This window comes from Vespa crabro, chromosome 7 (genome assembly GCF_910589235.1).
Source record: "Vespa crabro chromosome 7, iyVesCrab1.2, whole genome shotgun sequence".
In the NCBI taxonomy this organism is placed as follows: domain Eukaryota; kingdom Metazoa; phylum Arthropoda; class Insecta; order Hymenoptera; family Vespidae; genus Vespa; species Vespa crabro.
Window position 1 is genome coordinate 5,685,001 of NC_060961.1, and position 26,808 is coordinate 5,711,808.

At 33.0% G+C, this 26,808-nt stretch overlaps 1 protein-coding gene across 3 annotated transcripts in view; it reads right to left on the bottom strand.

Annotated features, from left to right (window-relative positions):
* LOC124425424 (protein prickle-like) overlaps window positions 1-26,808 on the bottom strand; it is a 103,669-nt gene that overhangs the window by 31,096 nt on the left and 45,765 nt on the right. Inside the window, exons 1-2 of one of the 3 annotated variants that reach the window (XM_046965726.1) lie at window positions 15,490-15,958; window positions 5,388-5,756 (exon numbers count right to left, since the gene is read on the bottom strand). The exons of 1 other annotated variant lie outside the window; for it this stretch is intronic. In XM_046965726.1, coding sequence (XP_046821682.1) covers window positions 5,388-5,491 — 104 coding nt within the window. In that variant the 5' untranslated portion in view covers window positions 5,492-5,756; window positions 15,490-15,958. Of the gene's footprint in view, window positions 1-5,387; window positions 5,757-5,924; window positions 6,048-15,489; window positions 15,959-26,808 lie in introns of those variants that run through there. One more of the 3 variants, XM_046965728.1, reaches the window with a different exon arrangement.

Genomic DNA, 26,808 nt, shown 5'->3' on the forward strand with positions numbered 1-26,808 from the left:
AATCACATATCCGTAGAAGAAAAGAGAAAACAACGTTGTCAGATCCTAATATAGTTATCTACGAAAAATAATTTATAAAAATTATTGAATTCCTTTTCGTTTCGTTCATACTGTCGGAAAAAAAGATTAAATAATTAATAAATAAATGAAATACAAAAAAAATCCGTTCAAATATTAATCATGTTTTTTTAATTTCAATGATCAAAATCAATTGTTGTTGTTGTTTAACATGCTTACGTTTCAATAGTTTCTCGAAACTTGTTTAGAAAAATATTCAAAATAAATGAAAAAGTCTTCTATGCAATCATCGATACAATATCGATAAATTAAGCTCTACTGTGTTACATTACAAAAATGACGACATGACGATGTTAATTTTACATTAATAATAATAATAATAATAATAATAATAATAATAACAATAACAATAATTGCAAATGGTAAATCTCATTTTCGATAAAAAAAAAATAGAATCTACGCAATCCTCCTTGCTGAGAGAGAAAGAGAGATCTCTGCAATTAATTATAATCCATCTATTTGTAGCACGAGTCGACGGACAAAGAACGAACGAACGAGCCATAAATATTTCAAGTTACTAGTTTTAGACGTAAACTCGCTGTGCTTCTCACGTGAGTCATAACCAAAAGAGAAGAGAATTCCTGCTGTTCTATGGGTAGGGAGGAGAAAAAGAAGAAGAAAATGAAAGAGAAAAAAAGAAAGAGAAAAAAAAAAGAAAGAAAGAAAAAAAAAAGAAAAATTCTAATTAACGACAACACGACTGAGGGCCGTTAAGAATGTGATATCAATGAAATTGGAAGGGCGTGTCGATTTCGAAGAATGACCAAACGTATCTTAAATTAATCGACCCTTCCATCCGTCGATCGCGTCGTAACTTTGTGAAAGAATCATGGTGTCGTGGAACCATTGAATCTTACCATCACTCTCTTCTTTCTCTTCTCTCTCTCTCTCTCTCTCTCTCTCTCTTTTCTCTCCCTCTCTCTCTCTTGCTCTTTCTCTCTCCCCTCTTTTCTTCCTTGCCTATTGAAAAGCAGCTGCTTACGGGTACTCGCTAAAATACGAGCGTCGAAATGTCCAATGGAAAGGAGGAAAGGAGACCCGGTGAAATGCTGAACGTTATAGTCGATCCGTAAAGACGGTGAGACCCTTTTACTGCCGTCTAACTGTGTTTCTCGGGAGAGAGATCGAAGTCAATATCGTTATTTCGCGTTTCCATCAAGTAGGTACTTCGACTATGCGAAGATATAAAACCAAAAAAAAAAGAAAAAAAAAGAAAAAAAAAAAAGGAAAAAGAAAAGAGCGAGAACTCGACGACCATGACGCGCACGTGCCACATCGTTTGTTTATTCCTTTCGGACGTTTTTATTTCTTTTTTTCCTCTCTCTCTCTCTCTCTCTCTCTCTTTTTCCTTCTTTTTCTCTTTTCTTCTCTTCTTCTTTTCTCCTCTTCGTCTTCTGTCCCTTTTTTTCTTTTTTTTTTTTTAGAAACGAATCAGCTTTTCGAATTATCATATTTTTACTATTTTTTTTTTTCCTTTCTTTTGACAAATTATGATCGTTCGAAAGAAAATTGAAAAGAAACAGAGAGAAAGAGAAAGTGAGAGAGTGAGATCTCCATATGGTATATATCCAGATTTAATAGAGACTCTCCTACTAAATTCTCAACGCTTTTACCCTTATTCCAAGCCGACGTAACGTCGCCTTCTAACCCCAAGACCTGACGTCGGCATATTGCATTATCGCTCGACTTATGGGATTCCATATTCAATATTATAGTAAACGCAAACCTGTCTCTTTTAAAGGTTTTCGATCTTACACGGTGTTTCTCTTATCTCTCTTATTCCTTCCTTCTCTCCCATCTCTCTCTCTCTCTCTCTTTCTCTCTTTCTCTCTCTCTCTCTCTTTCTCTCTCTCTTTCTCTCTCTCTTTCACTCTCTCGAAAGAATCATGAATCGTTTTTTATTTCTGAGATGGAGAGAGATTCGTTTAATCGAGAATCGTTTTTCCCTTTTCTCGTTTGATAAAAAAAAAAAAAAAATAGGAAGAAAAGAAGAAAAAAAGAAAAAAAGAAATGATCCCACTTCACGATACCTATCGTGAATTTTCAAGCAAAAAAGAAGGAAGATAAAAGAACTAATAAAAAAAGGGAGAGAACGAGAGAGAGAGAGAGAGAGAAAGAAAGAGAGAGAGAGAAGAAGAAGAATAGAAGAAAATAAATGACGAAAAGTATAAGAAATTGATCGCGAACGCGGTGAACCATTTAAAGAGACGCGTGCTATATGGGAACGGTCAGTTTGAGCACGATTCTTGTCACGATCAAAGACGAGAAAGACGACGGTAGGACGATCCTAATACCTAAGTCGAACTGCTTGGTATTCGTCGCTCGAGTTTCTTCGGTATAGGAAGGGTCGTGATTGAATCTACGGGGAGACGACCAACTTAGATGGAAAAGGACGAAGGGCTAAGACGAAGAGAACAAGCTAGAGGACGTCGACGGCCATGGTCCAAACGAAATACCCCTGTGGCATTTATATCCTATGGGATTCGACCCTACCTACCAACCTACCTTCCTACCTTCCTTCCGCCCGCCCGCCTATCCTTCCTTCCTACCTTCCTTCCTTCGTCATTGCGTTTTACCCACCCTCCTCTCATGTCCCGCAAAGACAGGAATAGTTTTATTATAGCAAGCACGTTGACCGTAACGTGCAAAGACCCCCTTCATAGTAGTACCACCTACCACCAACTTAAACGAGCCGGTCTTCTAACGTGCCTATTTTTCGCGAATCGTTTATTGGATCGCTTAAGAAAGGAAAGTTTCCCTTGAATACTTTAGTGTTCTTATTGAATACGAACTAGCGACTGAAAGGTAAAGGGTCTTTGTGGGTGGATGAACGAGCGGGGGGGGGAGGACAGCGAAGGTGGCACAAACGGGGAAAGAAGTTCATGCGACTGGTCCGAACTTTTAGTAAGAAGAAAGTAAGAAAACTTCTTAGAAATGATTAATGTTAAGCGATTGAGAATCTCTTAGAATCGGACGTTGAACGATTAATATAATTCAACTTGAAATGGGAAGTAAAAATAAAAATTTACGATCAATAAAATCGTAAACGTATAATTGTAAATGTTATTTAAGAAGAATCATAAATTTATCTCGTAACGTCGACGCATAAGTCATTTGTTCTTTTTAAATATTTATTTACCGATTAATGGCCGTGAACAAGTATAATAATTTTCTTTTATCTAAAAAAAAAAAAAAAAAAGTTATGATCATCATTAACAACGCCATCATCATCATCATCATCATCATCATCATCATCATCATCATTATTATTATTATTATTATTATTATTATTATTATTATTATTATCATTATGAAATTCTTGAAAGATACATGCTCGCGTCCTCTGTTGTACAATTTCGAAGTATAAGATAGACGCCTGTAAGATGGCAACCACACGTACGCCAATGCCGTTTCTACGCGTTTAAGGTTGCCGGCGTTAAAGTCTAAAACAGGCAGGATAAAGTGAGGTAGTACGAGGGGTAAAACGCCGTCGCGCATTGCCATCAACCAAAGCCGAAAATCCCAGAGGCCGCACACGACTGACTAAGCGATCGATTGTTTCTCTACGTTCGTACGAACACGCACATCGCACAACTTTTCTTCCTTTTCCACCCTTCGTCCCTAACTATTTCACGTTCGGGGATATTTTTCTTTCTTCTTCCTCTTTTTTTTTCTTCTTCTTCTTCTTCATGCAAGAAACGATATCGTCGCGCCTCCAGCGGCTTAGTCAGGCCGAAATCAGGAATAAAGACGGGCGGTACCGATTTTCTTCAGGCGATATCAAACTTTCGATGGAATTCGTGCCATCTGAATACCAAGTATGCCATCCGCGATAAGGGGATACGAAGACTAAAAGGGGAATGATCGAGCTCTTCTTAAGAACTAAGAAAGAAAGGGAAAGATAGAGATAGAGTTAGAGAGAGAGAGAGAGGGGGAAAGAAAGAGAGAGAGAGAATCGTTAAACCCTTCCTCTGATGAGACTTCTTTCGAGCTAATAGTCTCAGCTACCGTATTCCAAATTTACTTAATTTAATTGAAGTCATTGCTATTAACGCCAGAACGGTATTCTAAACGATCTTCAAAATTAAAGTGGCTCCTTATGAGAGAAAATTAAAATGAAATATAATGTATTTCAAGGAAACGAATATATGTTTAACGTACTGTATCTGAATGTAAAACATTAATGAAAGGTAAATCGTCGTAAAGAAGATATGAAATTAGTTTCAAATAGACTTTGTCTCGTGATTCAGAAATATTGAGGGGACTACACTTGGAAATAGAGAAAATTGATATCAAGTACTCGCCTAATTAGCGGGATTATGAGTAAACGATGCCGTGGGATACACGTGGGACCCACGTGTATATATATATATATATATATATGTATGTACCTTCCTAACTAAACGAATTAATGGACATTATTTCCTAGAACCCGTACACGCGCCATGAGATCCATCGTATTGTTCCGAGATACGAGACATTAGTCTACACTGGGGCCAAAGGATTTAACGTTAAGTACGTCTCCTCGTTAATACTGATTTAGGGATTTCGCGACATTTCAAAGTAGCCTATTTATCCTAAATTAAGACGATTTCGCCAATGGATCCTATGGGTGGTTCATTATTTCAACGTATGTATGTATTTCTTTGTACTTTTACGATAAATCAATGAACGAAAGTAAAATTTATTCAATAACAAATCGATCTCTTACGAATAGTACGATGTCGATCAACGATAAATTTGTATAACGTTTTCGTTTAATCTTCATGAATTGTAAATCATGAAGAAACTTCCTATTATTACTTTTGTCGTTGTCTTTGTGACAATTCTTTTTTCTATATAATACATTTTTTCTGTTCTTTTTTTTTTCGTTTTGTTTTTTTTTTTTGTTTTTTCTTCTTTAAATTATGCAGAATAAAAATTAGATATTAACGAGGATTACGTAAAATCTCGATCGATTTAAAAGAAATATTCTAATCGAAGAATATGAAATAATAATATTTTACGTTCGACTTATCGACAATTTTTTTTTCTTCTAACCATCTAATCATCGTTTTCAACGATGACAATTAATTCGTGATTTGTAAATAATTCTAGCTAAAAAATATGAAATAACATTTTTTCGTTTGACCATCTTAAAGCTATCGTTCATATCTGCCCGTTGTATTATATTTTTATATTTTACGTAAAAAAAAAAAAAAGGAGAAAGAAAAATAAATAAATAAATAAATAAATAAATAAATTTAGACATTAATCTGAAACCATTTCGTTCTCGAATTATTTATATTAATCTAAAATCATAATTATACCTGATGTTTGCATATTTGATTCGAGTGCGTTGCACATTGCTCATCTGCCATCCTAAGAGCTCGCCGTAGAAATATTGCGAGTGTGAAAATCGATGATGCATCATAATCTTCAGCTCGCACCAGGTTGGTTAGTCGTCTCGGAACGACTAATCGATACTTCGAGAAACGACGTACGAGTATTTTTATCCGGAAATTTAGAAGAATAATCTTCGACGTCGTCTCGTCGATGGCATACTCCATTTTCTACGCCGACTAGCGGCGTGCCAATTTTATTTCCGGTTATGTTTATATCTCATCCCACACTTTCAAATGGCATTGATTATTAACAGAGAAACATACTCTCTCTCTCTCTCTCTCTCTCTTAGTCTCCTTTAACGAAGGAAGAAAAGAAAAAAAGAAAAAACAAATCAAAACGAAATTAGTACAAATTGTGTTAATAGATGCACTGTGATAATAGAAACTTTTATATATATATATATATATATATATATATATATATATATCGTATTAACTCTTTGGGGTTAAAAACTATCCCACCTTTTGCTTAGCTTTTTATTCATTGTGGAGTAACTCCAGCTCGAAAAGTTATGATGGTAGTTATATCAGTTTAAAATATGTTATTTAAAATGATAATATTAAAAATTATATAATTATTATTATAATTAAAATTCTGTGTAACTTGAATTTTTATTTTCTATGAAATCGTGAGCCTCAAAGAATTAATAAGATTAATAAATTATTGCGATACTGTTTCTTTTTTTTATTTCTTTTGTTTTTTTTTTCTTTTTTTCTTCTTTTTTTTTCCCCCTTTTAAACACTACACACTGATTTCTTCGTAAGAACGATTGAAAAAAAAAAACAAAAAGATAAACTTCAATATCACTTGGCGATATCACTCGTTACATCTGCTTATCAATAATAATAATAATAATAATAATAATAATAATAATAATAATAATAATAATAATAATAATATTAATGTCAAACAAAAGGAAAGAAAGAACATCGAATGGCTAATCCCGCGACTTATATCCGTTGCAAAGAAAAAAAAAGGAAAAAAAAAGAAACAATGAACGTTCGTCCTGAACGATCTATAATAATTCTTAGGACATATATACGACAGAGACGGTCCGATGATATTCTTTCTCGAATATAAAATCTAAAAAAAAAAGAGAAATTTTTCTGATTTATCACGAACGAAGTGAACGGGTAAGCGTCGGACGAAACACTACCACCGTAGACCGATATCGGGGTGCTGCTTTAGGGGCGCGCCCCTTCGACGAGGCCCCCCAATGCGTTCAGTACTCTCTCTCTCTTTTGTTTCTTTCTCTCTCGCACCCACCACCTCGTTTCAAACGAGAGAAGAACGAAGAGGACGATGATGTCGTCGTCGTTACTCGTGCATGTCTCTCTCTCTCTCTTTTACTCTCTTTCTTTATGTCTCTCTCTCTCTCTCTCTCTCTCTCTCTTTCTCTTTCTCTTTCTTTCTTTCTCTCTCTCTCTCTCTCTCACTTTATATATTCGATGCGTCCCGTCCATCCAAGGGGTTCCCTCGGCCTATCGGTTTTGCCACAGCCACGGGACTGTGTTTGTTGCCTTGCATGCTCATCCTCCCTTTTCCTACGCTAACTTCGCATCGACTATGACTAATAAGGACTACGACGTACGGTACGATCGAGTCACACGAGGCTAACATACATAAGTGTGTCCATGTTGAACGAAGCGCTTGCTGCTGCTGCTGCTATTGCTTGCTGTTGCTGCTTGCTGCTAACGTGCTTGTTTATCGATGGAGGGTGCGAGAAAGGTTTCAAGATTAGATTACTATGACCGAATCTAGATGATTATTGATTTTAACGTGTTATACATAATTGTATGATGTAACTAAACGAACCATTGTTTTCCTTCAACTTTCTAATAAAACTCGTGGAATTAATTAATCTAGGATACGTACGGCCATTCCTCTTTTCTATCGTTCGTTCGTTCGTTCGTTCGTTCGTCTAATTCGCTTTTTCTTTTTTCTTTTTATTATTTAGAAAGAAGACATTTGAAATGAAATTAAATAAATTTTCACGTATTTTTGTAAATGTAAATAGATTTTTGTTCGTTCAAGTTGTCTGATTTCTGTATAAATAAATTTCTTTGTTCTTTTCTCTCTCTCTCTCTCTCTCTTTCTCTCTCTCTCTCTCTGTCTCTTTTTTTGCAATGTTCGAGTGTTGTTTTATAATTATTACATTATTTTTATTATATAATCAAGATGAACATTATTAATTATTTATAATGAATATACGTTTGGTATGAAAATTTTTCAAAGATAAATAATATATTTATTAATTTATAATTAATTTAAAAGATTACAATATCTTAAGTAAACACTTCACAGTTTCCAATTAATAATTTCTAATCTTTCGATATAGTTTCTTTTATATGTTTTCTTTTTTCTTTTGCTTTCTTTTTTTTTTTTTGATGAGAACAAACTTTCCAACCTATTTGTCTAATTTATGAATATTATACTAAATTAAAAGTATTCCATTTTGAAACAAGAGAAATAAAGAGAGAGAAAGAGAGAGAGAATCAAGAACGTGAGAGAATACACTCCACCCCCATAATTCCGCCACCATTCAAAAGTAACCATACGCTTCCGTGTCGTGGAAATATTTATGATCCCAAGAACAATGGCCAGAGAACGTGACGCCTTTGTGATCGCGAACGCGTGCTGCGTGACCATGTGCACGCATTACTACTACCATTATTATCGACCCAGATAAAGAGAGATCGTGAATGATTAAAAATGTGAATTATTCGGACGCCACGCACTGATTTTTGCATTAAATCAATGAAACGTAAACAAATACATAAATGCATATATGCACACATACATATATATATATATATATATATATATATATATATATATATATATATATATGTATATACGTTCGTACGTACACGTACTTACATAAAATGCTATAAAAAATGTAGAATGGCTCTTTGCCATCTCATAAAAAAGTCCCATTATTCCAGCTTTCCTCACTTAACCGAAATATAACCATGGCTTTAATCCAAGACAGAAATATATCTCTCGAGGATGCTTCGATATATTCGGTATATCAAAATAATAACGTGAATCGTATTGCAACCCTCAAGAATAAAAAAAGAAAGAAAAAAAAAGGGAAAAAGAAAATATTCTTCCTTCCTAATCCATCTTTTCAATTTCGCACCCTTATATGTATTCAGAGCAATGGAAAATAATCTTATAACGTAGATTTACATCAATGATACATCTACAGAATAAAAAAGAAAGAGAGAGAGAGAGAGAGAGAGAGAGAGAGAGAGAGGTAGATGCTTTTCATAAATAATATTAATATCCCTTATCGTACGTCTTATATTTCAAGTGAAAATTGACGTAGAGCTATTACATGTTGTCCTTTAATTTTCTGTTTTTTTTATTTTTTTATTTTCTATGTCTTTACTATCATAGAAAAATTTTCAAACGATACAAAGTCGTTGAACTTGCACTATAATTATTTTTTCCCCGTTAAAAGTGATTTAATTTATTTTTATATTCTTGTTTTAATACTATAAATTTGAAAAAAAAAATAATTTCATTTTTTCAGTTATCTTAAATAGAAAAGATTGTTAATAAAATATTTCCGACGATAATACACTATGCTTTTTCGATTTTATATATTTTTTTCTTTTACATGAAACAATTTTTCCATATATAAGAATGATTTTTTTATTGCGTCTTTGATAAGAATATATATACGAAACATGTTGTATAATAAAATATGTTTTTCGTCTTCATTCATTTAATTTTTGTTTCGAAAAGACTAAATAATCATTATATTTTTCTATTAGAATCTGAAATTATTATGTAATGCCAGAAATAAGACGAGCTAATGGGAGAAATACATGATAAGTGACGTTCTCCAGAAAAAAAGAAGAAAGAAAAAAAAATGTCAGAATTCCTAATATCGTTTTGAGTATATAAAAAATTGAGAACGTGAAAAAATTAAATATATATATGCTGATTATGAAAAAATACTTATTATTATAAGATGAAATATTTCTAACGTCATACAAATCATAAGAACATATTATTTTCGTTCGATCTAAAGCCATTTATTTGAACAATTCAAATGATATCATTTGAATATGGTTGAATTCAGTGACTCGTTTCATTCTATATTTTTACGAGTAAATTCTCGTTGTTACATTCTCTAGAGGGTAAAGAAGAAACAACCTCGTTTCTTGTTCGTACGCGCGAATCATAGTAGGTGTGTACCATATGCGTGCACGATGATACCATCCCGTGTATGTAACCCCATAACCCCTCGAAAGATGCGTGGCATCGAATTTCCTTCGAAAAGGAACGAGGGCCCCACATGCGACGAGAAAGCGTTTTCTTCTTCTTCTTCTTCTTCTTCTTACGAAAGAATCGGAAATTCGCGGCAAGTCTCTCGGGGATTCGCTGACGATTTTCTATCGGGATAAAAAAAAAAAACCCCTGTCTGATCCCGATATGGCTTTGGTAGTAATATTTTTTATGAAGTAGAGATACGATATGATGCGACATGATATATAGTTTAGATAAATGTTCCTAAATCGTAATGCATAGGAAAAAAGGACAAAAAAAGAAGAAGAAAAAATGAAATTAAACAAAAAAAAAAGATGTGAAAATAAGATAAGAAAATAAAAAAGAAGAAGAAGAAAGAAACAAATACACAAAAAAAGAATACCTCGTGTTCTCTTTTTTTATTATTCACATTTTTCTTTGAATTTTTACTTTTTATTTATTTATTCACTTTTTTTTGTCTCTTTAACTTCCTCAATGCAAATCTTAATTTTCAATATTCCAATTTTGCACTATCGATAATCAATTTTTTTTTTTGCATATTACATAAAAACCTTTGGCAAATAAACTTTTTCTACACAATTTTTTTCTTTTCTTAATCTTCAATAATATAAAACATAATCGAATATAAATTTATTGTTAAAACAAAATTGATTGCTTTATAATACAAAGATTTGGTATATAAAAATATTTAAACCCATTATACTTAAAATATTGTACATATATATTTCTACGTAAATATATTATGTGTCTTTTAATTTAATTTTTAAAAAAATAAAAAAATATATATAAATATAACGCTCGAGATCATTGACAGGCCTTGATATTGCTTTTAATCTCTTTGTAATCAAAAAAGAAAAAAGGAAAGAAGAGAAAAAAATTATAAAAATAAAAGAAATAAACAGAAAAAAAACTCACGTTAATCCCACGAAAAACAAGAACGAAAAATATTGACAAACAGACAAAAATAAACTTCTGAATAGAGAGTTTTAAATTTCGCATGAAAAAACGAGAAAGGAGGGTGAAAGAAAGAGAGAGAGAGAGAGAGAGAGAGAGAGAGAGAGAGAGAAAGAGAGAAAGAGAGAGATCTTTTTAAAATTCGATCGGACGATAAATCATTGATACTGGTTTATCGCCAAATAGGAATCTCCATTTTCAGAATACAGTAGGCAAGAAATATAAAACTCTTAACGACTCGTTGCCACAGGATATTGTCTGTAACAAAAGTTGAATGGTCCAAACAGTGGTTATGCAAAGTAGCGAAGGGACGAAGCTGTAACGGGGAAAGGGAAGAAAAAGAAAAAGAAAAGGAAAAAAGAGGAAAAAGAAAAAAAAAAGAAAAACTTTCCATGAAATCCTTGCTTTCGATTTTTATACGAGTTTTCGCAACTATACCGACCATATGAAGTATTCAAATCGTGAGGTTTTGTATTCCACGAAGTTCCAAAGCTATATTGCACTTCTTTTACGAGCTTCCCACCTTACCAACTTGATAATAATCTTACGATAGGGTATGTAACTATCTAACCTCATCTTCTGAATTATACGAAACATCAAATTCGTTTTCAGTATTCTAACCATTACCCCTATGTATGAACGTTTACAACAGTAAACGTTCGATACTATCTCAAGATCGTTAGAATAGAAAACAAAGGTTGGTTGAAGGAATCGAAGATCAACTTTAGATAAAGAATACATATATATATATATATATATATATATATATATATATATGTATTCTTTATCTAAATATATATATATATATATATATATATATATATATATATATAGAAAAATGAGAAAAAGAGAAAAATGGAAAGAGGAAAAAAGAGAAAAGAAAAAAAAAAGAGAAAAATTGTTGACGGTTGAGAGAAAACGCGTTAGGGTGTTCACAGGACTATTGGTATTAGTGATCTTGAAGGAGGTAACAAGGGAAGTCAGTTTTCCCAGTTGGGAACGTGCTAGTAGAAAGAAAGAGAGAGAGAGAGAAAGTAGGAGGTTGAGAAAAAAAAAAGAAAAAGAAAGAGAGAAATCACATCAAATATTTATCTTAGCTCCGATGGTACGCCTCTGTCGTTATGAGGAATCGAAAAATCAAGGAAAAATCTTCAAGCTACCCTTCGATTATATATAGGAGATAGACATTTCATCGTCTTTTTTCTTCCCTTTCTTTCTTTTTATTTTTTTTTTCCCGTTGATTCCTTTAAATTTCTTGTTCTTTTTTTTCTTCTATTTCAACTTTTTTCTTTCTTTTTTTTTTTGTTTCGTTTTATTTTTTTTTTTTTATTTTTTCGTTTGCTTATTTCGTTCGAAGAAAAGACGATCAGAAACTTCAAGGATGGCAGCTCTATCGATTGTGAATCGTTATAATCGAATTTTCGTCCTTCGTCCTAGAAGGGAAACAAAAAGGAAATTCTCCTGACTCAGACAAAAAAAGAGAGAGAGAGAGAGAGAGAGAGAGAGAGAGAATGAGATAGAGAGAGTTCAAGACACGAGACGTCTATTTTAGTCATCGCGCAACGCCATTCGTTCAGCTGGATATTTTTAAGGTTTCCGTCTCCGCCACGCGTCTGTACAACGGCTACCAATCTCTCTCTCTCTCTCTCTCTCTCTCTCTCTCTCTCTCTCTCTCTCTCTCTCTCTCTCTCTCCCCCTCCTTTCGAAGGATTCTCGTAGAATATATACACGTTGCACACGCATGGAAACGTCGACGAGTGTTAATACACCACAAACCAGACGCAATATTTTCAACCTTCTCTCTCTCTTTCTCTCTTTCTCTCTTTATACCTCTCTCTTTCCTTTTTTCATGCCACTCGCCGACTTTCTCTCTTATCTCCATAACTTACGAGGAGTAAGTCGACCCTGCCGACTGGACGAAAAGTCGTCTTCGCGAGCTTCGCGTGACTTTACGCCTTTGTGCCAAAGCCATTTCGCTACGCGCGTTTTCTTCTGTACGTGCAAGGGTAAAGGAGGGATACGGGGGTGTGGTGGATGGGGTAGGATGGGTAGGTGTGTTATGAGGAAACAGAGTTTGCCAAGCTTTTCAAAGAGAGAGGAATGACTCTCCACGATCGAATAACTTCGCCCACGCGTTATTATCTTTCTGAACTTTTTTTTTTACGGAGAAAGGAATTCGATTGCTGCTTTGGTTCGTCTTTTTTTCTTTTCTCTTCTTTTTCTCGAGGTAGAGATACGGGAGGAGACGAGGGAAATCGGAGGGGAGGATCGGAAGGAGTAAGGAACGGGTATTTGGTTAACGTAAAAATCGTTGATTTTGTTTAATGTATTGTATTGTTCGCAATGTGTTTAAAAAAGGTTTCATTATCTTTAATTACAGCGAAACAATTTGTATCCCAAGAGAGAGAGAGAGAGAGAGAGAGAAAGAGAGAGATGTGTCTGTGTTGTCCCAAAGTTCTCGCTCGGAGTTAGGTATTAACGGATGTGAGGAAACGAAGGGCCGTTGCTAATAGGGTCTGACATTGACGAATTTCCAGGTTACGAAGTCGTCAAGCAAGAGAATTGGATGCTCACGAGGTTAGGCCCTCGCTTTTAGGACGAATTCGCACTTGCCAATTTGTACGGAATAATGCGAATACATCGTTTATCTCTTAGTACTTCGATATTTCGATTTATTTATTTTCTTCTTTCCTTTCTTTCCTTTTCCTTTTTTTTCCGGTTACGAATATGTAATCACGAAATTTTAACAACGCAATCATTCTCATTCCACGTTCGAATATCTCGAAGAAAATAATCATTCTTTTAGGTTCATTAAGTTTGATTGAAGAAAATCGTAAATGGATAAGTTCGTAGATTAACAATGATTAATATTCTCGAGATATATATATATATATATATATATATATATATATATATATATATATATCGAGATAACGATGAAAAAGTAAAAGATTTTCGTAGGACGCTAAAGTTGAGACGGTTTCTTTTTCTTTTCTTTTTTTTTTTTTTTGCGAAGAAAAATCGTTATCCTACTTTCGAGTTTGTCTACGATTTGTCGCCGAAAGACAAGATCCTAATGGGAATGTAATCCCTTTTTCGGGTAACCGACACGGAGAGAGATAAAGATAATATCCCTATCCTCCCTCCCCCTCCCCCCAAACCCCTGCTCCCCTTTCACGGTGGAAGATTCGTGGAGATTTCGATAACTACCGGGTCAGTTGTCCGACCATCAGTAGTAACTATAGTTCTTTCTTGAGATGAGGACTAACCGATAAGGAGGTCTTCTTTTCTATTCGGAATCTCGAAATCTTGGAATTTGTTTTTCCGAAAGGAAACGAAAAAAGAAGAAAAGGAAAAAAAAAGAGAAAGAAAGAAAGAAAAAGAAAATCAAGAAAGAAAAGGAACGCTTTACTACACGCAAGGATCTAAAAATCACGTAAACCTCTCTAACCTCATCTATTTTCTAGAGGGGTACTATTACTATTATCGTTCTTTCCAATTTATCGACGTATCCCAAATTTTTATCCAAAGGAAGCTGCGGGATCCAATGGACGCCATGAATCTCTTTTAATGCCGAACTTCTTTTCATATTGTAAATAACGTCATTAAATATCCATTTCATCATATTTATTAGAAAGTATTATCCACATATATGCGTTTAAAAAAACATGTTTTTTCTTTTCTTTTTTTTTTTTTTCTTTTAATTAATATATCGTAATATAGCATTGTAATAGCGTATCGTAGAATTATAGACAAATGATTTTATTACATCGTTGTGTATCGTAGAATTAAAATCATAATCTCGTTTATTACTCAAATAATTTTTCTAAAAAGAAAAAAAAAAAACTTCGTTGGGAAAATATAATTTGTTTCGTTATTTTCATCTCATTGCGACGTTTAATCAATTATTTACCCAAACGTGCTTCGCAACTACGTGCGTTAATTCTTTTTCCTCTTTTTTTTTTTCTTTTTTGTAATTAAATAAATACTCACTCAAATTCTACGCAGTTGAATTACAAGACAATTAATATTTCACAAAATATTTTCACGCGGCAATGTTATTACGGAGATAATGAACGAATCTCTTTCGTAGTCTTTGTTTGACGATCGATCAAATTATTCATACTAGACGTACACGCACACGACAAAAAAAAAAGATCTTACTTTCACAGTGTTCGGGTTTGCGGAAGAGAGAGAGAGAGAGAGAGAGAGAGAGAGAGAGAGAAAGAGAGAGAATTCCTTGGTTTAATTAAAAAAATTTTTATATGAGATACGTTCGAAAGTGCGCACGACAGAGACGCACTTCTCTGATCTTATACATGTTCCATACCTTGTTTAAAGAGAACCACAACCACTAATTGGCACATCTTCAAAGATTCTCGAGCCACTCTCTCTCTCTCTCTCTATCTCTCTCCCTCTCTTTCTCTTTCTCTCTCTATCTCTCTCCCTCTCTTTCTCTTTCTCTCTCTTTCTCGTACTTTTACCTTTTACCTTCTTCTCTTCCAACGTCTCGTTTCACCTTACATACAAAAGTAGTTTCTTTCAATTCGATGTAAACGCACACAGAAAAAAAATGTAACATAAAAATGTAAACATATTCAAAAAAAAAGAAACAAAAGAAATAGTATATAAGTAATCATTTGATAAAAGTCAATCGTCTTAATTCAATCGTGTAAACATAAATGCGCAATAAATCTTAATCAATGAGATCTCATCAAGATCTATTAAAAATATTCAAGAAAATTTACATAAATTAATTCACAAAGCTGATGATTTAATTTCAATCGTTACCTTATTATCTTACAAACGATCCTGGCTGGCGAATGATCCAATCGGAAACTGTCATCTTCGTCCTTTTCTCCAAGACGAATTATTTCGATTTAAATAATTCGTCGTTCTCTCTCTCTTTTTCTCTTTCTCTCTCTCTCTCTCTCTCTCTCTCTCTCTCTCTCTCTCTTGTTTTCTTCTCTATTTTGCGAAAAAAAAAATGAGAAATTTCATTTCTCTTCCGATAGAGACCCGATATGAAACGACGATATGACGAGTATATGAAAGAAAGAAAAAATAAATATGAAAGGAAAAAAAAGAAACAAAAAAAAATGGCGACGAAAAAATTTTCAAAAGTTTATGTGACTACGTGTGTTTGTGTACGAATGTATGCATATATGTATTTATGTCAGTATGTGTTAAAAAAAAAAAAAAACTTCGAAGTTCGAATTATACCAACACTTTAGCACCGATTGATACGACTGTATCTACGTGGCACGGAACAGCGACTGGAAGCAGAAACATTCCGACAGCCGAGGCTCCACTCAAAATCTCCGCGTCGGACCACTTCGTCAGAGTTCGTACGTTTCCGTTCGAAAGCACGTGGCTGCTCTCGCGAGACCACGCCGTAACATTATTATACCGACTGTTTCTATCTCTCTCTTTCTCTCTCTCTCTTTCTCTCTCTCTCTCTCTCTCTCTCTCTCTCTCTCTCTCTCTGTATGTATCTCTTTCCGACCTTCACTTTCACCCCCGTTACAATATCTTAAACGTACATATATGTTCTAGCACGTGCTAGGTGGGATGCTCGATGAATAGAAAATTTGATTACACCCTTGGACTATCCTAGAGAAATAATTGACCAAGCTAACACTCCCTTACTTGCGTCGTAGATGAATTAGAAAATTGGCATTATATATATATATATATATATATTCTTTTTTTTTATTTTTGTCTTCTATATGATTTATACTTTCATTTATAATCTTCTAAGAGAAATTTTTATTTTCTAAAAATAATGGATCAATCGACTTACGACACTACTGCCATTATCAATTATATAACATTACCACATAATCGTGTATATAAGTGATACGATAGGTATTAATAAAAATAATTTATTAATAAATAATAAATTAGCTGCGACTTCGAAAAGGAATATCTTGATACTTTGTTAGGTGGGATGTATTTTTTTTATTTTTTTTTACTTTTTTTTATTTTTATTTTTATTTATTTGACATAGTTAATAGAATCATAGCAACGTAAAAAGAATTGGCGTCAAATGCAGCGAAGGTATTAATCGATCGATATATTTAAAGAATTTTAATTAATTAACGTTAACAATGATATATAAAACTAAACTTCTAGGACTTATTATGATTTGCCATCGACAAAATATATTTACTTGAGAAAAAGATTATGGATAAAAGAAAAAAATTCTTGAATTAATTAAAAATGTATAGTAATGTCTGATATCAAAAGAAAAAAAGAAAGAAAAACTAACAAACAAACAAACAAACAAATAAAATTATAATATATTTTTCATAATCATCACCGATTTGAATATACCGATATTCAAATCGGTCCAAGTATCGAAGAACAAAATTAAATCCTTTAGATCTTTTTTTCATCGACGATCAAATGATACGGTCGCAGTGTTTTGTAAAATATAAAAAAAAAAAGAAAAAAGAATAAAAAAGAAATTATCATCGGTATATCATTGTGATTTCCTATTTCATGTGAAATTCGTAGAACGAACGAGCCTAATTTATGTCAAAGTCTAACGTTCGACTCGAATGCCATGCAATACGGTAGAAATGGAAATGGAGGGTGGCAAAGCCAATATACATATAGGTATGTACACATTTGCAACACCCCCACAATATTGTCACATTAGTATTCGCCACGTATACTAGTTCGGTTGATGAGTTCAGTCTGACGTATCATTCCCCAAGCACGGCGCGTCTCCTTGTACCACGTTGCGGAGACTTTCAAATTCCGAGTGTCATAAAAAAGAATCGCGTTGTTGTCACGAATACCGTCGATAACGAGAACAACTTGGTTTCGGGTAGAAAATCTATATATATATATATATATGTATGTATGTATGTATGTATGTATGTATGTATGTATGTATGTATGTATGTATGTATGTATGTATGTAAATATGTACGTTTCTGTTTTGCGTATATATTAGAAATGTCGAATATAAAAAATATGACAATTTCAAATTCAAATTATTTACGTGTAACATTCGATGTAATAAATTTTTATGATCTGAAGAAGGAATAAAGGAAGATATGGATAATAATAATTCTCATAGCGTGTATATATATATATATATATATATATATATATATATATAAAAAAGAAAATTAGTATACGTAAAAAGAATAATTTTAAATATATCTTCATACATTTGTTTAAACGTAATTAAAGTATCTTTTAGAAATAAATTTACCATATAATTTATTGTATAATCTATTTGTTTGTATTTATTGAAATCTATCGTAGCGACGTGTACGTTAAAAGGCATGTTTTATTTTTCCTATCATTTCGTTATAACATTAAAGTTAATATATAATATTTATACTTTAACAAGAAGTTAACATAAATTCTTTAAATAGTAATATTTATAAGTTGTGATTATTAAAATATACAGATTTTTATTAATATGTTATGTAATTAAAAAAAAAAAAAGAAGTCCACATATAATTCATACCTTTAAAAAAAAAAAAAAAAAAAAAAAAAGAAAAATAAAGAAAAAGAAAAGAAAAAAGCAGAAAAAAAGAAAAACGTAACTTTATCAATGACAACTTTATCAAACGTAACTTAAACAAATAAGACGCGTAGAAAAAAAAGTTATAAATCTTTATTAAACATTCGAATGAATAACGTAGATGCCGTGGTATTAATATAAATGGATAAATCAATTCGTATCCGTGCAGTCGCATAAGGGAGCGAGCCTAAAATCGTTTAAAGAGAGCGAACGGTAAATGGTGGACGAAAGGCATCGACACGGCTTTGCATATATTTTCCTTAGATAGCCGAGGTCGAGCGTTGCGTTGTCGGCAACTCGACGCAAATCTAGAGTTTATCTGCCGGGTGAGTTTCTCCCCGATGAGCGATTCGGATGTAAACGACATCCGGTATACTGCCCTTTGGCGACCGCTCGTAAAACCGGGGGTGGCACCTGCTGCAGGAACACAAGCTGGCCAGCACGCGTCCTCTACCTCGTTTTTCTTTTACTTTATTTTTTCTTCATGATCCTATATCTTTCTATTATGTTAACTTAAACGTAATACTTTCTTATATTTAAATTACCATTATACCTTTATTATTATTATTATTATTATTATTATTATTATTATTATTATATAATATAATAATATTATATTATTTATTGTATAAAATTTTATACATTTAATATATGAATATTATTAAATATTATTAAATACAATAATATTATATAATAAAATAATAATAAAGATATAATGATAACTTAAACATAAGTAAGTTAACATTAAACAATCAGTAAAATGAAAATTGTATATATATATATGTAATATTTAATTACATATACATACATCTTACATATAATATAAATGTATATATTGTATGTATTGTATAATATAGTATATATATATATATATATATATATAATTATAATATATATATAATTATTTATGTATTAGCAATGTGCCAACATAATAATTATAACATACAGAACATATAGTAAAATCGTATACAACAGTTTAATTATTTTATTTTATTTTATATATCATATCATTATATTATTACAGATAATATAATAAATTTTATCTAAAATAATAAAACGATATTACAATTCGTTGTATCTTTTTCTTTCTTCTCTATCTTTAATTTTATAATATTATTTATTTTTTCTTATTTTTTTTTTTTTCCTATTGATACATAGATCCAATGGTATTTGTTAATTGTTAATAATTTATCTATTCTTTTTCCTGCTAACGTTTAATATCTATTGTAATTATTGAACTTGATTTATCATACTTTATCAAGATAAATCTCGCAGGTAACATTGTATCCCACTCCATTCATTTTCCTTACGATTTTATATGACAGTTTTGATAATGGTAATTTTGTAAATCTCGCGTGCAATGAAAAATCATCGAAGTAAGAAATAGTAAAGGAAAATAATATCTACTCGAGGAAAGCATTTACGCATGAATCGAAGGAACGAAATACGCCGGGCAACGGAACGACCGCAAATTCTATTTGCTCTGATGGAAAATACTACGGCGGCGTATGCTCGTCGAGGGGGGGCATCCCACAACTGTGACCCAAGCTATATGTTCCGCTATCCGTATCTACGTTCCTTGTTGTAGTATTTGCTATTCGATTACGTACACATGTACGTATACGCCAATGTATACACACACATACACACATAAACACACATGCATAAAGAGAAAGATACATGTGTATGTGTACACATATGTAAAAGGCGAATGTCCCGTGTCTCAAGCACAACCCAGGCGCTGATTCTAATGGACCCTGCTGCGTTCCACTTGCAATAAATCCTAACACAGTTCCTCTCCCTCTTCCACTACTCCTTCTTTCATCCCTCGATTTCGAGCGCGAGAACGTTTTGAAAATAATTCGTTGGAACTAGCTAGTCGAACATATTACAAGGAGCATCTTTTACTTAATCGTTTTATAATAAATAGGAGATATTTAATTGATCCTCATAGTATTCACATGCGTACACCTATATATATATATATACTATATATATATATATATAATATATCTATATAAATAGAAACGATGGAGTAGAGAGATACGTATCTCTGAACGCCTGAGGATAGGCAACTGTCTATACAGCGATGTATTGAGCAGGAACGCTTGTGTGTAAATGATGTTGCATATCTGCAGGCGCTCGATACACCGTCATTATTGTAATTTCTTATATATTATTTTTTGAAGGATATAGTGAATTGTTTATATATATGTATTTTTCTTTTTTTAAATATAGAACGTAATAATGCATACGAATAATAACAAAGAGCTACCGTGAACATATAATAAATCACAGAAACAGTTCTTTTCCTTTGTAACTTCATTTTAATTTCTTCTTTCTTTTCTTAAAAAAGAGATAGAGATAGATAGAGAGAGAGAGAGAGAGAGAGAGAGAGAGAGAGAGAGAGAGACGTCACAACAATGAGAAATAAAAATATAAAAAAGAAGGAAATAAAATCAGAATCGAGCGAGAGCGAAATTTTATCGTCGTATAACGCACGGAAAAAAACTTATTTCCCCTCCTAAAGTTTTTATCATTCCCGTGTACTGTTTTCCACCCCTATCTCTGGTAAACTTTCAAATGCTTACAAGCACCTACGATCGCCAAAAACGTAGTCAGCCGGGGCTCTGTTTTCTCCATTATCCGATGCGTTTTCGTCGTCGTGATAAACGACGAAAGGAAAGAGAAGCACGACTTTCAAGGGCCCGTTTCCGTCCGCTAAACTCTTATGAAGAGGGAAGACGAAAGAAAAGTGTGGAGTGGCGTAGGGGCGAGAAGAAGGGGGACGGTGACGGAGGACGTGGGCGGGAGTGGTGGTGGTGTAGAAAAACAGAAGAGCGTTTCATTTCCCGACCAAGCTATCGGATCGACGAAACACTCAACCGTTACTTTTTATTTTCAAAAGAAGGAGTTTCTCCTTCGCAAATTCTTCCATTTTTTTCTCTCTTTTTTCTTCTTTTTCTTTCCTTCTTTTTCTTCTCCTTTTTCCATCAGCAAAACCAACGAGGTCCTTAGTATTCTAGGTCCACCTCGATGTTATATAAAAATCGAATGTCCGAAAGAAATTCGAAGATCAGGAAGTAATCGAAACTTTTTGTCTGTCTATCTGTCTCTCTCTCTCTCTCTCTCTCTCTCTCTTTCTTTCTTTCTTTCTCTTCCCCTCGTGTTTTGTTCGAAAAAAGAAGAATGAGAAATATGAATAAGAATAAGAAGTATAAGAGGAAAATCTTGCGATCATCTCGGAATAATCGAAACAGGATTTAGGTCTGAATCGAGTCCATCTTGGATGGGAAAGATGAGGGAAAAGAAAATAATCCATGCTCTTAGCTGTGATTCTTTGCGATTACGAATTTTAACGATTTCAAAAAACAAGCTAAGGGAAATGAAAAAAAAGAAAAGAAAAGAAAAGAAAAGAAAAGAAAAGAAAAGAAAAGAAAAGAAAAGGGAAGTTATGCGACTAAAAATATTTTATACATCTGAATACAGATATGATAGATATAATATACATATATGTATGTATATATGTACGTTTATATATACATATATATATATATATATGCATGCATGTATGCATGTACGTATATTCTTCGAGTAGAAAAATGCACGGATCGTGATCATGGAAAACGATAGAATAAAGAAACGATTGACTTCCTTTTTTTCTATACTCATTTTCCTTTCTTCCTTTCTCTCTCTCTCTTTCTCTCTTTCTCTTTCTCTCTAGATCTCTTTTCTCTTCTTTTCTTTTCTTCTCGTTTTCTGGGATACGTATACCACCTACGTACATTTAGAAAGCACATCAGTATTCCGGAATCGCTTCGACCGTTCGTCTCGCGAGACAAGAATTCAAAGCATTCCGATCGAATTTTCCGGCTGTTCGCTGAGCGAAAATTTACGCACGCTCACAAAATCACCCCCACCCCCCACCCCTCTCCCAGCCCTATCTCGTCTCTATGCGCCCTACCACCTTTGAATACGAGTTTTCTGCTTACGTCATTGAGAGCCCTTCGAGCGATTTAGAAAATACCCGCCAATGTTACCCTTCTCGAACGTTTCTTAATTGCCCTCTTTTTGAACAACAAGAAGTCGTTTTAAGAAGCTTTCTTGAGACTTCAAAAACAACCTTCGAAATTCTATCGATTATTCGTTTACTTTCGAGAAAATCTATTAAGGAACATTAAAAATGTGTATTAATGTGAAATGATCGATGTATTTGGGAATACAATTTTTTGTTTTTATACAAACACATGCATACACACACACACACACACACACACACACACACACATATATATAGGTATAAAAAAAAATACTTTCGATGTGATCAAGAAAAAAATATATTTAAGGAAATTTTAAAGACGTTTACTTTTTACTTCTTATATTTTTTGACAATTAATCGAATAATTTGTTTCCATCTCTCTCCCTTCGTTCTTTGACCTTCGATCCTCGACCATTTCATTTATTTTAAATAATTTTTAAAAGTCATACATAATTTTTCCACATAACGTCCAGGATATATACGTCATTTTATATACATGTCGTAATTCTAAATTTTTTCATAACAATCATTTCACACGTCGTTCGTTGCCAATTAATTTATCGTGAACGATACACTATAATTTTTTATCACCATATCATGGAAATAATTAAAAGAGTGATGAAAAAAAGAATCGCACGACTGATTAATAACTCGTCGTATACACTATAATTTCTTTTTTCTTTTTTTTTTTTTTTTTTTTTTTTCTATTAAATATACACGACACTTATATAGGACGAAAGTCTTGGCGGGGAAAAAAATGCGGAAAAAATGTAAACACAAATCAGTCTCTATTTATTCGTTCATCGTCGTCCATCGGTGAAAACATTTTTTTTAATTCTTCTTCTTCTTCTTTTTTTTTTGTTAATTTTTTTTTCTTTATTCTTTTTATATATATATATATATATTTTTTTTTTTTCCTTTTTTTTTGTTCTCGACGAGCGGAGCCCTTTGCCGTATTACTTTTAATTGAATTCCCGCGATGAAATTTCATCCGCGGCCCTCGAGAGCCGCGTCACTCTCTCGGTATATTAAGTCGAGAGACACCATTTTCGCAGCAGCTATCCTTTCTCTTCGCATTTATTCTCTCTGTCATTTACTCGTTCTCTGTCGTTCGCCTCTCTTGTGTTTTACGCGCTCACCAACGCGTTATCCACCACTAACACAAACTCACTACTGTTGTCCCACCACCCACGTTCTTCAACGTGCTTTCTCCGTAGCCACGCACAATCATGCTTTTTTCCCGTGGCATCCTTCCAGACACTCGAGTGCGCAACACTTTGGGAAATGGAAATTCGAAAGCGACTGCCCGACACGAAAAAGAATATATATTTTATATATATATATATATATATATATATATATATATATATATATAATATGTATATTCAATGAGCTTTCAGCGACCGAAATTTTCAGATTTCGTGGAAGAAAAGGATAAAAAAAGAAAAGAAGAAACAGAAAAAACAAAGACATTCTGCTGACTGAAACAGTTTGCCTTTTCAATGAATATCATTCCTCGATTAGCATAGATTGAATTGATATAACATAAAGAATCAATAAATAAGTATCAACATTATATGCAACATATTACATATGATCAATTTAAAAATCAATATCATTGGATAATAAGCAATCTAATATGTTTATTTAACGATATAATCTGTAAATTTATTTCTGTAATATGTAAACTACATATAAAGAATACAAAGAAAAATTTAACAATATAAATTGTAAATAAATAAATGTAAATGTAAGAGCATATGTATATATATATATATATATATTATATATGATATGAGTGATGATACGAGTATACGATTATGTTATTGTATATTAATGTTATACGAATATACTATAATAATTGATGAATCGTTTAATACGGAATGAAATTTATATTTATATTGATTATATTAAACATAATATTAATATGTAACGTATGATTCATTTAACTATTAAAATATCTATTTAACTATTAATCTATTATGTCTGATCCGTGTGGTATGTGCAAATTTAATTATATGTACGAATTAAAAAGAATTACAATTAAAAAGATTCCTTTTTCTATTTGAACGCGTAATTAACGAACACGCTTAATCGACTTATATATTATATACGTGTAAAATTAAATGTTATTCAAAGTTCGAATTTTTATTATTCAAAATTTGTCCGGTAACGTCGATAAGTAATCGGTGGAGAAACCTCGGTAGACGACAATGGTATAAACGACAGGTGGGATTAACGATCGTTTGACTGAAGTTTTGAGGGTTAGGCCACACAACCGCTAATTAAATTAATTTGAGGGTATACCTCCTGTTCGATACTCCCCGTTCCATTTTCCTTACTCGTACGCTCGCACAGTTTAAAGCACCACTTTCGAGTTAAGTATCGTCCGAAACGATATGAAAGCTCCGAGCTTACACAGGATCCAAGAAAGTTTGTTTTAACTGTCATTAAAGGATATAATCGCTATACTATCGGTATACTATTGAAAAATTAAATTAAAAATAATATATATATATATATATATATATATATATATATACATATATAGAATGTTTCATCTGACATGAGAAATGATGATAAGAATGTGTCGATACGTTTATAAAAAATAAAAAAAAAAAAAGAAAAAATAAGAAAACCAAATAAAAAAAAAAATATCCTGATGATCCTAATAATTTATTTAATTATTTAACGATAATAATTGTTCAAACTAATTATCTGTTAATCACGATTAACAGATCATCGAACACTTCCAAATAACTCCCCACCATACCGATTGGATCATAGTTCTTTCCCTTCGACATATTTTTTCTTGTATCGTCGAAAGGAACGCAATACATGACGAATGCTTTAAGTTAAGTGAAACACCCTATCTCATATTTTGACTACTTACTATTTTATTTTTCGATTTACATGTATGTATGCATATATGTATATGTATGCTGACAATCTCGACGTTCTTTACTATCTCTCCTACCTCGGCTGACTACTTAGTCCCTCAGTTTTTACTACTTCATTTTTATTAAGTACGACTATAGTTATGCGACTATACTTATACGACTGACAATAGTCATAGGATAATTATTTCTTTTCAAAGATAATAACTTTCTCTCTCTCTCTCTCTCTCTCTCTCTCTCTCTCTCTTTTCGTTTTTTTTTAATCTACATTGAAAATAGCATCACAATCGTAAGGAAATCTCAGGACACGTGAGAAAAACAAAAGAAAAAAAAAAGAAGAAGAAGAAGAAAAAAGGAAAATAGTAAAACAAAAAGCGCTTCGTACCTTAAAAAATATTTACAAAAAAATATTCTACGATAAATGATAACAATGTTTCGATAGATTTAAATAGGAACGAAACAGATATAGATATTTTTTTTCCTCAAATATAATGCTCGTAATACAAAAATATTCCAAGTATTAAAATTCGAAATGACAGTGTATCGATAATTTTGATAAATTTATTTTTAATAAATGATCAAAAAGAATAAGAAAAAGAAAAAAAAAAGAAACGAAAAGAAAATAAACGAAGATTAAAAAGAAGAATTCCTTATTCTCGATCACGTTTTCCAAAGATAATTTCGAATCCTTCGGGGCCAAGTTAACTTCTAAACGATAAGCTCTATAGGATACAAATAACAAAGACGAATACGAAAAATAAAACGAAAAAGAAAAAGAAGAAGAAGAAGAAGAGTGGTCGAACCCCTCTCACGAGAGTCGAGGAAATTGGTGCCGGACGTTTCTTCTCGCTCAGGAACGGTGAAATCTTCTCTAGCAAAAGGCTGACTTGCCTCCTTTCAATTAACGCCTATCCCATCCCTCCGAAGAAAATTTCCTCCCCCTTTTCCCTTTGTTCCGAGAGCGTACTCGATGAAGAGTTCTATGACCTTCGAGACTCGGCCTCGACGTCGAGAAGATACCTACTCTCAGATAGAGACAGCAAGAGAAAGAAAGACAGAGAGAGAGAGAGAGAGGAGAGAGAGAGAGAGAGAGAGAGAGAGAGAGAGAGAAAGAGAAAGACAAAGAGAGAGTAGCTTGGAAGAAAATAGGAGGACGAAGAAGAAGCGAAAAAGACAGAGAAAGAGTGAGAGAGAGAGAGAGAGAGAGAGAATGAGATAGAGGGAGAAAGAGAGAGGGCCAGGAAGAAAAGTCTTTATCATGGTGAAGGAACTTGGCAGGGGTTGCTGAATTCACGATGGAGAAGCCAATGGAAAGAAGAGGAAGATGTAGAGAAGAGTAGTAGAATAAGAATAAGAGGAAAAAGAAAGTGGAGAAGGAGAGGAAGTAGTAGAAGGTAAAGGTGAGGAAGAAAGGATATATCCACAGGAGGAGTCTCTATGTGTTATGGGGTTTTCACGGGTTCTCGAGAAATTTGCATACAGAGCATCTGTCACCAGCCCCTTAGCCGGCTTCGGCTATTCTCAACTCAGAATATCTCCCGGCGCGGATCTATGGGATAATGGGGACCATTCTTATGGTAAACCTGCTTAGGGGTGCCTTGTTATTCGTTCTACGCCGTCACCTACAG